This window comes from Oculina patagonica, chromosome 2 (assembly GCF_052425735.1).
Source record: "Oculina patagonica isolate OP01 chromosome 2, crgOcupat, whole genome shotgun sequence".
Lineage (NCBI taxonomy): Eukaryota > Metazoa > Cnidaria > Anthozoa > Scleractinia > Oculinidae > Oculina > Oculina patagonica.
In genome coordinates, this window is record NC_135759.1 from 15,437,379 (window position 1) to 15,449,316 (window position 11,938).

Consider the following 11,938-nt stretch of genomic DNA (forward strand, 5'->3'; position numbering starts at 1 on the left):
TCCCAGTAAATACTTCACGGACACTTTTACTTGGTTGTTTCATTGGTGTGGTCGTAATCCGGCAGCTGATGTTTCGAACTTGAACTGGTTAACTTGAATCTTCCATTCAGTGATGCACCGAAATGGCTACATAATCATTAACAAGAATGAACTGCTTTTAGTTGCCAACTTGCTATAGCAACTACCGTCCATATGAACGGTTTCTAAGAAAATGGAATCCATGTCTTGTGAACAAAATGTGTGTTTCACGAGTTCAACTTCAGGAAGATAACCAAGCATTTTTAACTACCTTAATAAACTACCATTTCTAAAAACAATTACAAATGAGGAAAAAAATATATTGGAAACAACAAGGATGCTAGATGGCCATTGGCTCCAAAGACCTCATCCGCCCTTTGTCTGGTCTTGATTTTAGTCCTTCAGGGTGTCTCAGCCACCCTCCTCACTAGCATGGCTAGTGGGGGAGCCGGTTAATCGCCGACCACTCGACCATGCGGCAGGTAGTACTGGGTTACATAGTACCAGTAGCAGCCATAAGCTGACCTGACGTAATAAGACAGATAAAGGTATTTGTTTTATTGTAGGGTTTAGACCGATTTAACTTCCTGCCAGTCTTAAATGCAGTTTTTCAAATCTGATCCTTACAGGAAATGCCCAGCAAAAAATAACAGAAAACGCTGTGCCAGTAACAGCCAAAGGCTAACCTGACGTAAATGATAAGATAAATAAAGGGATTTGTCTTATTGTAAATTTTATCCCAATTAAACTTCCTGCCATACATGAAGTATTTCAAATCTGACTCTTATAGGAAATGTCCAGCACAAATAACAAGCATAACTATCCATGCCATGATGGACATAATATCACTTAATGAGAAATTATTGTTATTACATAGATAGTTGTGATTTAAAATAAGCTTTATTACATTCCATCCATGCAACCATTGCACAGTTCTGACTGAGGAAATTTCATCGTCGCGAAGTAATCGTCGCAAGTTTCGGCTCGACGGATCACCTCAAACTGACTGTAGGCAACACGCAAAATTTCTGCGTGTCGCAAAGACGCGTTAAAGTTGAAATCCTGACAGCGGCCATACGCTCCTGCGTTGTGAAAGATGCACAAATCACCAATTCCTGGAATTACATTCAGCACCCGATCGGAAGCAAACTTATCAAAATTCGTACAAAGGGAACCAACGACGTCGAACATTCTCATCCCCTTGTCTTTCTCGTGATCCGGACTGTCATAGGTAGGGTCGCTGACTACAGACTTGTGATCAGGAAGATTCATTTGCACGTGGTTCGGAGGAGACTGATCTTTGACGATGGTAATCTCGTGGTACTGGCCAAATACGCCTGGAAGAAGGAGGTCGACCATCACAGCATCGACGCCGAGGAAACGTTTGTATGTGTCTTTCATGTTTATAACACGTGAAACCAGCCAGCCAAAATCACCGGTCATCGCTGCTCCGCATTCATACTTGATCTGCAGGGGATGAAGATCTCGATGTGGCAAAACGATTTCTTCATACAAACATTTCACTCGGAAGCCTAAATCTTCTAAGTCAACAGGCGTATCTTCAGGATGGTAAGGCACGCCGATGCCACCTCCCATGTTAACGAATTCAACACGGATTCCTGTCTCGGTCTTAATTTCCACAGCCAATGTGAACATCATCCGAGCAGTCTCGGCAAGATCCGCGATATCCAGGGAATTGGACACTAGCATCGTGTGCACTCCAAAACGTTTAACACCAAATTCCTTGCTCTTCTTGTAGGCGGAAAACAGCTGGGATTTTGTCATGCCAAACTTCGATTCAGCAGGGTTGCCAATGTACTCGTTGTATGTAATGTTGTGACCCGGACCTGGATTGAAGCGAAATGCAATCACCTCGGGCATGACACCTCCTAACGCCTTTTTCAGGTTATCAATTTGGGAATAATCGTCCAAATTAATAATGGCACCCATGTCAAATGCCTTTCGGTAAGCCTCAAAAGGGGTGTTGTTTGAAGTAAACATGATATCTTCGCCTTTGATTCCCAGCCTTTCACAGAGAATGAGCTCTTCAAGTGAACTGCAATCCATTCCCATGTCACACTCCTCGTGTAGCATCTTCAAAATAATTGCAGTAGGTGTTGCCTTGACTGCGAAGTGGTTTTTGAAAGTCGATCCGGTTAATGATCTCGTCCAAGCAAAGCTAGCATTGAGATACTTGGCCCTGTTCTCTAGTCCGACTTTGTCGTAGAGATAAAATGGAGTTGGGTACTGGGAGGCCAAACCTCTAAGTTCTACTTCGCTGCATGGTAACATTTTGTTACTTAAAACTGCGTCGTCATCTCTGTGGTCTTCCATCTAGGCTTCAATCTGTGTGGATCCTGAACTGTAAACATAAAGCCACGTCGTCAGATAAAGTGCCGGCAAACTATTTGGATTTAAGGGGGCCCAAACCTATTAATTTACGTGATAGTTGCATTTTTGAATCACGCTTTTTGGTAGGTACGATTTCACCGATTTCTTAGAATTTTTGCGTCCTGAATGAAAAATGTTCGAATTTACGGAAAATGGCATTCGATTTTCAGTCGGAATAAAATCTTTTGAGATTTGAACATATTTTCAAAATCTAGTTTTTACCAAAAATGTCCATTAATTTAAAACCTAAAGACAGATTTCTTCTAAACTTTAGCAAATAAGCCTCAGAGCTCTCACGTTTTGTATCAGAAAGTTTCATGACAATCCTGACCATGCAATTTGCTGCACAAAATACTGGTAAAATTGTATCTAAAAATGCTACGCTAATGCATCCATGTCAATTGACGCACAAATAGCGGAACAGTGAAGCCAAGCTATCGGTCATCTGCAAGGGTAATGATCCCTAAAACCTTATCAAAAAGAAAGTGAGTAATCAGGAACCAACAGCAAATATAGACAGCGCAACAAGAAGTTCGGGCCACCTTAAACTACTCTAGTTGTGCTTTTTAATTTTCGCCAAGCTTCTGGTCTTTGGAAGAACGTTTTGCGCTCTCCATAGTTATACAGTGATCCTTTCTATGGCAAGAGGCAAAATGGATTGATGATCAGCAAAAATGTGGTCCGTATACGCCATGCAACCGAAAATATATATATAAAAAATGACAGCATAGCTATAGCACGTATGGAATGCGCCTAACTGAATAATAACAGCGCCTTTTGTTATTCATAATTAGTATAATTTACAGAGGGAAACATTAGAATCGTTCATTCTGTTTGGTAGAGAAGCTCGGCTTATGACGCTGTATTCACCGCTACGGTGAATGTAGCATTTTAAGGCTTGGTTATCATTTTGTTGGTTATTCCTTTTTCATCCAGGCAAGTAAATATGGAGGAAAACTGCTGAATGAAAATTCGTTTATCTGAAAGACCATTTCAACTCCGGGATTTTTAAAGCATTGAGAATTTTTAAAAATGATTACCAAACGCCTTTGAACAGAAAATGTTTTCAAGAAATCTAGGAATCGTAAACACAGTGGGTTCGTAGATCGCCAGCCACCGCGAGCCGCAACAAACCACTGCCAGAAATACGGATTAGAGTATTTCCTTGCTGTAGTGATTAAGCTATGCTTCTAACATAAAAACAATTCAAAAGACTCTAGTCTAATTACTTCCCGCAATGCCTTCGATGTTCGAGGCTCCAGTAGATTACTTATATCGTAAAACAGATTGTTGTTGTTCATCGTGGTAAAGCACAATAATAATAAAGTATTATCGTTTGCCTTACGATGTAGTCACTTGTGATGTGAATCGCGACGTTTCGACTGCGCACTGGTAGTCTTCATCAGTCGTCATGGTCTATCCGAACAACTTCGTCGCTGCATACAACAACAATGCGTACGCGCTGTTTTCAAGTCGGAGACTTCACTAATCATCACACTTAGTACGGTCCAAAAAACGCTGTCCAACCTGGCTAAGCAAGACGGCGTGGTTTACAGGATTCCCTGTGAATGCTGCATCGCAGAGACTGGAAGACCTAAACAAGACAGAATATAGGAGCACGACCGAGACATCCGACTCACCCGTATAAAAAACCTCCGCCGCTTCAGAGCATGCCCACAACACCGGACACCACCCGCTTTCGAATAAAGTAAAGTTTATTGATCGTTTTCCTCACTGGTACACACGCAGGATCAAAGAGGCAAGTTACAGAAGACTTCACCCTAACAACATCAACAGCGACAGTGGAATTGAAATTCTACAAGCATGAATGCCTCTGATCAAGAAACACCACAACAGGAGAACTGTACGACAGCTAACCGCCAAGGAAACAACCTACCGTAAGAGCCAGGATCAAAATGCAACAATATAATCACAGCTGTTGAAAACCAACCAATCACAGCGGAGCATCTTGGTTACTCGTAACCAGTCGACCTTATCGCCTGATGAACACTAGCAGTATGCAGTCGAAACGTCGCGATTCATATCACAAGTGACCACATCGTCAGAATATTGTGTCCTTCTTGTATTTATATCACATCCACTAGCGGGTTCTGTTACTTATACTGAAGATGGATCTTGAAGTTTCATCCGAGACTTGTTTACATTAAAAAAGTCGTGACCATCTTGAAAATCATATCCTGCCTGTTGGTTTTACGGGAAATTTGATAGATGAATAGACCTAAGTGAGTTTTTTTAGCTTTGTTTGTGTACTGTCCCATTTCAGGCCATTTGCGTTTTTTTTTTTTCAAATTAAAAAAAATCAATCGGGTGAAAATGCATTAATAATTTTCTGATAGAAAAGGGAAAAACTCTCTAGAGAACATCGCACGATCTGAAATGGACAATTTGCATACAAACTGAAAAATTGTTTTCCGGCGCAATGATCTTGATTTAATTTTGCCTATTTTTTTAGTATTTGCTTGCAATGAACTGCGTTTGTTACCTTGATCGCGTGTCCTGGCTTAATAGAGAAGGAAGCATGGAGTTGGTTGAACACTTAACGAGGGAAGACTGAAATGGTATTGCATGCATGTTTATTCCGATGTTAAATTTTCGTGAGTCACTGAAAGTTACTGATTATTTCTAAACATACGTCTAACATTTCAAATGTTTTTTTAAAATCTCTTGAAATAATTTAATACGCTCAGCAGAATCAGTTGTATTTGTGTTCACTTTATACAAATGACCTACATAAGTAGGTGTTTTAGTATTATTACTACATCTAAGTTAGAATTCAAATTCGAATTCTGAAATAATTGTGCACAAAAAGATTTGTGCACTAGCCATATTTTTTAGTTTCTACATGTAAAAATGAGGAAATTCTTACCTTTGCAGCTTCAATCGAAGTAAACCCAAGTAAAAAGTGACCAAGATGGCTGCAATAGAGCATTCTATTGTAGTGTTCCAAGCTTTTTATTTTAAATAACAAAGCAGCCGAACAAAATTGTATTTTTAAATTGGCTTTTGCAAAATAATTGAAATTTTAGTGTTATGTAAATAAATTAGCGCTTATGGGACTAATTGCACTTTCAAAGTTCCTTTAATTCCTTTGATTAGTAGCATCTTGTTACATTTTACTTGAAAAGGGTGTCATTATGACACCGAAGCGTCAACAACTTTTCGGTAATAAAAAGCACTAAAATGTCAAATATTTTTTCACAAATATATTCATCTTTTGCTAAAATGATACAACAAAACTGCTTGACGAAAAAAGAAACCTTTCGCTACAGGAAGGAAGTATTTAACATTTCTAAACAAGTATAGAAGGCATGTAAATAAACATATAAAGTTATGCAAAAAGAAACAAACATATTCTGACTTCACGTGGAAGCAAGTGCGGCTAAAATAATGGCCTCGCCTCTCGCGCGTGTGACTAAGTTTGCAGCTTAATTGATTTCATCTAAAAATCAAATCGATAAAATCTAAACGTTAATATTACAAATCTGTTCTTTTCACAAATTCTAGACATAAAAAACATTAACACTATGCAAATTTGGGTATTGATTCGGTCCCTCGTTTCGGAAATAACGCATTTTTAAATTAATGATTTTCTAGATGAGCGTGTTTCCAAATTTTGTCACAAAAACAGATATTTTTTATTATTTTTCCCTTTAATTTTTAAACCTGATAATAATTTTAAAGTGATAGTTTAGGAGCTATAAAGTGAAAGCGAACAACATTGATGGTAGAATTTACTTTGTTTCGTGTTCAATTTTATGGCGGCCATGATGGTGCTCCAAAGAAAGACACCAATATGCCGGCTGCAAACTAAATACTGTGATTTCCCTGAAACAAATCAACCGGTTGAATTTAAGTACTTCTAAGGTCCGAAACTTTTGTTGTTGTATTAAAGTTGCATAAATAAATTCTTGTTTTAGTTAATTTATGGACTTTAAATTTCAGGAGATCTCAGTCTGCGATTGTTGCATTTCTAAAAAGTGTTACTTTTCGAAAAAGATTATTTATTTCCTAAATGACTTTTCGTGATTAGTCTTGTGCCGATCCGGCGCAGTTTCCTTTCAATAAATTAACGATTAGTTGCTGACTCATCGTGTTAAAGTATGAGTACACTTAATGAATGGAACATTTAAATTTAGCAATGAGCGTTCAGTTAGTTAATATTTTGCGGGTGCGATCTAGTGGCATAAACCGCTAACACTTTGAGAAGTTAACAATAAGCTTGGGTTAAGTTTGAAATTTTTGTAAGTCGTGCTTTATTTAAAGGACTTTATGCTCCTTTGTAATCGTTTTTCGCATCTTTATCTTCAAAGAAAGCGACTCCCTCCAAAAAAGGGACTTAAACCAGTCAAACCTGACTTTTCTTTGTTTTGGATGATGTTCCAGTGTGTAGCTGGCCATCAAGCAAGGAGGATTTTGTGCCGTGTGATCGTTTGTTATAAACAAAAAGGCCCATTGCATTGACACCGTCAAAACAAGAATCGATTTCCACCACTCTCTGGAGTCCGGTGTTTGTTCCTTCGCTCTCTTCGGGAAGGAGTGCGGGCTCATTTCCTGTACAGCGGCTGGTTTCGAGCCTAGGTAGCTGTGGATAATAATAATAATAATAATAATAATAATAATAATAATAATAATAATAATAATAATAATAAACGAATCATTTATTATTCCGTTTCCATTTTCAATTCAATCACGATCATACGATGCTGGGAAATGACCAGATATCACAAGCCACTGCACTCACTGAAAAGCGAGTGAATTGTACTTTTAAATTGGTTTTTGCAAATATATATATATATATTGAGATTTTAGTGTTATGTAAATAAATTAGCACTTATGGGCCTGATTGCGCTTTCAAAGTTCCTTTGATTCCTTTGCTTAGCCGAGCAACTTGTTACATTTTACTTGAAACGGATGCCATTATGACACCATGGCGTCAACAACTTTTCGGTAATAAAAAGCACTAATATAAATGACATTTAATGTTTCACTAATATATTCATCTTTTGCTAAAATGATTCAACAAAAGCTTGATGTAAAAAGAAACCTTTAGCTACATAAAGGAAACAAGAATAGATCTAGAAGGCATGTGAATAAACATACAAAGTTATGCAAAAAGAAACAAACAAGTGGAAGCAAGTGCGGCTAAATGGCCTCGCCTCTCGCGCGTGTGACAAAGTTTGCAGCTCAGTTAATTGATTTCATCTAAAAATTAAATCGATAAAATCTAAACGTAAATATTACAAAGCTATTCCGTTTTCACATACCGTAGAATTCCGGTTATAAGCCCTGGGCTTATACAACTTCGTAAGGGGTTTGTGGTGGGCTTATAAACGGAGGGGCTTTTATCCGGAGGGGCTCATAAGCGAAATAAAACATTTCAAAATGAACTACAGCAGTGTTTGGGGAGTGATCGAAATATGTTTTCAAGTTAAAAAGTCATAATAAAGCAACATTTAGCCCTGTTCAGTACTGCCATCCAACATAGGAGGGGTTATATCCGTGGGGCTTATAATTACCACATTACCAAAACGACATTGACATTGAAAAAACTTTATATTTCCACGGTTTGAACGTCAGTGATTATGCTAGAAATTAGAGCTTAAAATCTTAAACACAACTTTTCGCTACATTCAGGTTTTATTCTTGTGCTATATCGTACAGCATAACCCACCCTGAACCCACATACTAACGGTTACAGCGATTATTTTCCGGAAGTATCACTTTGAAATTAATCAGCTAAGTCTGCTTTGGATCATTTCATGTAATTTATTTTTAGTCGTCCGTACTGTAAGGTGGCGCTTTCAGGTGTATGGAATAACCCAGCGATATTACTCTGTATTACCCTATAATTTTTTATTCTCCTTTACTGAAAGGTGTCGCATCCAGCGATTTAGAAAAACCATAAATACTTATCAAAAGCACGCCATTTCATTTCTCCGTTATATTTTTGGTCCAGATTAAAAGCCTTAGTAGTTATTTTTCAAACTCCCCAATGTTTTGAATACCCCGGACTTAGAGTGATTTCTTTCGAACAAGAAGCTTGAGAAGCTTGAGAAGCTTAAAATCGGGCGCTTAATAATTAGCTATCTGTTTTGACTTGAAAGGCAGGGTACAGTACAGTAAAAATCACTGCAAAAACAGTCACTTAAACCTATTCAGGCCGGGGGGGGGGGGGGCTTTTGAGGCCCTCGCTGACTTTTGACGCTTATAACTTTTTCAAGATTCAACCAAACGCTGCCAAACTTTGCGCGTTTATCGAAAATTAATCTCGCAATAATTTGGTAGGATTAGTTATTGTGCCAGTAACTTGAAATCACCATGGCAACGTCATTTTGACAGCCTTTTAATAAAGGCGGGGTTTTACTTGAAGACCAAGTTTTCCAACGCTTTAGGTGGCTGACGCATTTCAGTATTTTCCAGTCCTTACACTTTAATGGAACAGTATACAACTCCTAATCAGGTACTATTGTCAAGAAAATGATCACAACTTATTGACCAATGATTAGGTATTTGTTTCATACCATTACTGTAATAGAAACTGGTGAAGAATAGTAGTACTGACCCAAAGTATAAGGGCTGGAAAACACTGAAAACCATTTCAGCCGCGTTTCAAGGAATCCAAAAAAGCTTTACTTATCCCATATATATATATATATATATATGTTTTGCAGTATTTTGTTAATTTTTGAACGATTTTGGGGGATGTCTGGGAGGCGATAGTTTTTCTCAAAGGATTAGTAAAATGTAGACAAATAAGAAATATTGAAGATTTAATGTGATTTTAAAATTTGAATTTGAAGTTAAAAATTGGTGGACGGACACCAAACAGTCTCCTGACAACCCGGAGTGCTCTTGCGAGGGGGTCAACTGTTTGAAGGTGTTTCCATTCTTTTTATTCAATCCCTTCTTTAAATCTCTTAAAGTTCCATTCAAATTCAGGTAGAACCCCATCTTAATTTTTGTTCTTGTGAGAAAACAACAGAAGTCAAAGGTTGCGTGATATAACCAAGCATGGATTTTAATTCTCCCTCCCTTTCCATCTCCTTAGCCTTTCACCCCCACCTGTCCCTCCCTTTCTACTCTCATTCAATTTAATGTTTGTTTAAATTTCCTAACCAATTAAGTATCGTACTAATCTGTGCCAAGCAATCAGATAATATCAGAAATTTGCCTTAATTTTGATCTCCCATTCCAAGACCTTGGAGTATAAACCGCTAATAAAACAAAACACACTGATAATAATTCTCTGAGGTTATACACCTTGCAGTATTAACGTACTAACAAACTTGATAACAAGCCCCATGTCGTACTAAGGATTTTTACTGATCAACATAGAAAATGAGTTCACAATGGTTTGTTCCCAAAACGTTTTTTACTGTACAGAGGGTCTGTTTATTGACCTGTAACTTGTATACCGTATTGAAAAATTCAGAACGAACCGACTTCTGCCCGCTACCATACAGCCGTTTACTGGCAGTCTTTGAAAATCCTGAATTTCGTCAAAATGAACCAAAATAAAGTTTTAAAATTTCCTTTATCAATATGGTTCTTATCTTTTTATTCAATTCTATAAACTGCTTTTATGCAGTACTGTCCACAAAAATTTCAATTTCCTCAAAGTTTCGGGACAAATGGATACAAAATATTTCGTGCAGAATGTAATTTGATTAAGCGAATGTTTTCACGTCTATAAATACTTCAAGCAGTGAATGAAAAACCGTTTTGTTTTCATCGATGAGAACCACTTTCAAATAGTTATGCATAAAAAATAACAATCAGATCAGAATACAATAATTATTATAATTATTAATGTAAGGTCTGACGCTATTATGTCTCGGCAGAGATACTTCTTTTTTGCAAGTTCAAATGTATGCAAATTTCGTGTGAAATGTAATTCGATTTCATTGTCTTGTTTACAAACTCATTCTCAAGAAAGTTGTATTTTCGTGAATAAAACCAATTGGCCTGTTTTGTTTTCCTGATCATGTTTGTCTGTGATTTTTACCAAACATGTGGTCTTTTTTTCGGAACTTTAAGTTGTACAAAAATTCCTATTTTAAACACAGATGTCACTTCCGGAATTTCTCATCTAAAATTCAATTGGTATTTAATTATAATTATTCGAAGTTTTCATTTTCAAGTCATCTTTTTATTCGATAGCTTTACTGATCTCGTAAAAAATTCATTCAAGTTCACACCAATACTGTACACTGCCAATGTTTTGCTGATGTCTTGAGAAGTGTCTTACTAACGTCACTAGTCAAATCTAAAATATATCCAAACCAAGTTGTGCAAACATTCTAATCTTTGTGACAGGCGACTTTGACGCCCAACTGTGCGGAAATGAAAATCGACATACTTCTTGCTAAATATATGAAAAATAGTTTTAAAGTGGAGTCCGCCTCAAAAAAATGTACCGCCAGATCACACTGCTATTTGTAGAAACCTGCAAAGCGTCTAGTTTCAAAAGTTTCCCACAAAAACATTGCGTGACATCAATGACGTTACCCCTTTTATTTACAAAAATAGCTTCAACTTGTCAAAGCAACTACAGTTTCACAATGGTGATTATTAGTACTTTACCCCTTAAGTTTTTTCCTCTGTCCTCCCGCCGAAGCAAAGAAGAGAACCAGATTGCAGATTAGCCCAAAAGTCGACCCAGTATTCCTACAACGATTTACTGTCAAAACTGGAATGAAACCGATTGGTCCAGGCTATCCCCGTAATTTTTAGCCGACAGGAGACTATCGTCTAGGACGACCAAAGGGTAAACTATAAATCGGCCACGCCCGATTAACAAAACATGCCGTTATGACGCCGGAAATCCAGCTCACGCATACTATACCCCGTGACTCACGCAAACCTCCGACTTACGTGCTACTACAGTCATTCCTTTCTAAACATTTTTTTTTTGACCACCACCGTACCTTTCTACCCAAAAAACTCATGAAACCGCCCGGTTTTAACCTGTTTTAACCTTTCAAAAATTAGAGCGTTCGAAACTAAATAAGATCCGTAATCACAAACAACATACAGCCGTTTACCAGCACTCTTTAAAACTCCTGAAACCCTTCAAAATCAGGCAAAATAAATCTTTGAAATAACCTTTATCAATGTTTCTTATTTTTCATTCAGTTCTATAAAATGCCTTTCATACACTACTGTCAAACAAAAATTTCAATTTCCTCAAAGTTTCAAGACAAAAGAATAACAAATATTTCGTGCACAATGTAATTTGATTAAGCCAATATTATCACGTCTAAAAATACTTCAAGCAATTCAGTGAAAACCCGTTTTTTTTTTCGTATCAACGAAAACCACTTTCGAATAATCAATACATGAAAATAACAATAAGATCAAAAGGAAGAAAGGAACCTTTCTAATTATTTGAAGACTTTCAAAGCCGTGATATTATGCATCCAATCCACAACAAAATCCAAGTTCTCATTTTGAAGTCCATTTTTTTCAGTTGATACCTTTATCCAACTTGTGAAAAATTCCATTCAAG

General features: G+C 37.3%; 1 protein-coding gene across 1 annotated transcript; it reads right to left on the minus strand.

The window, feature by feature from the left end:
- Window positions 1–921: 921 nt before the first annotated feature.
- LOC144642171 (protein TabA-like) lies at window positions 922–2,352 on the minus strand. Its single transcript, XM_078501157.1, has one exon. The coding sequence runs from the start codon at window positions 2,350–2,352 to the stop codon at window positions 922–924; it is 1,431 nt and encodes a 476-aa protein (XP_078357283.1).
- Between the last annotated feature and the right edge of the window lie 9,586 nt (window positions 2,353–11,938).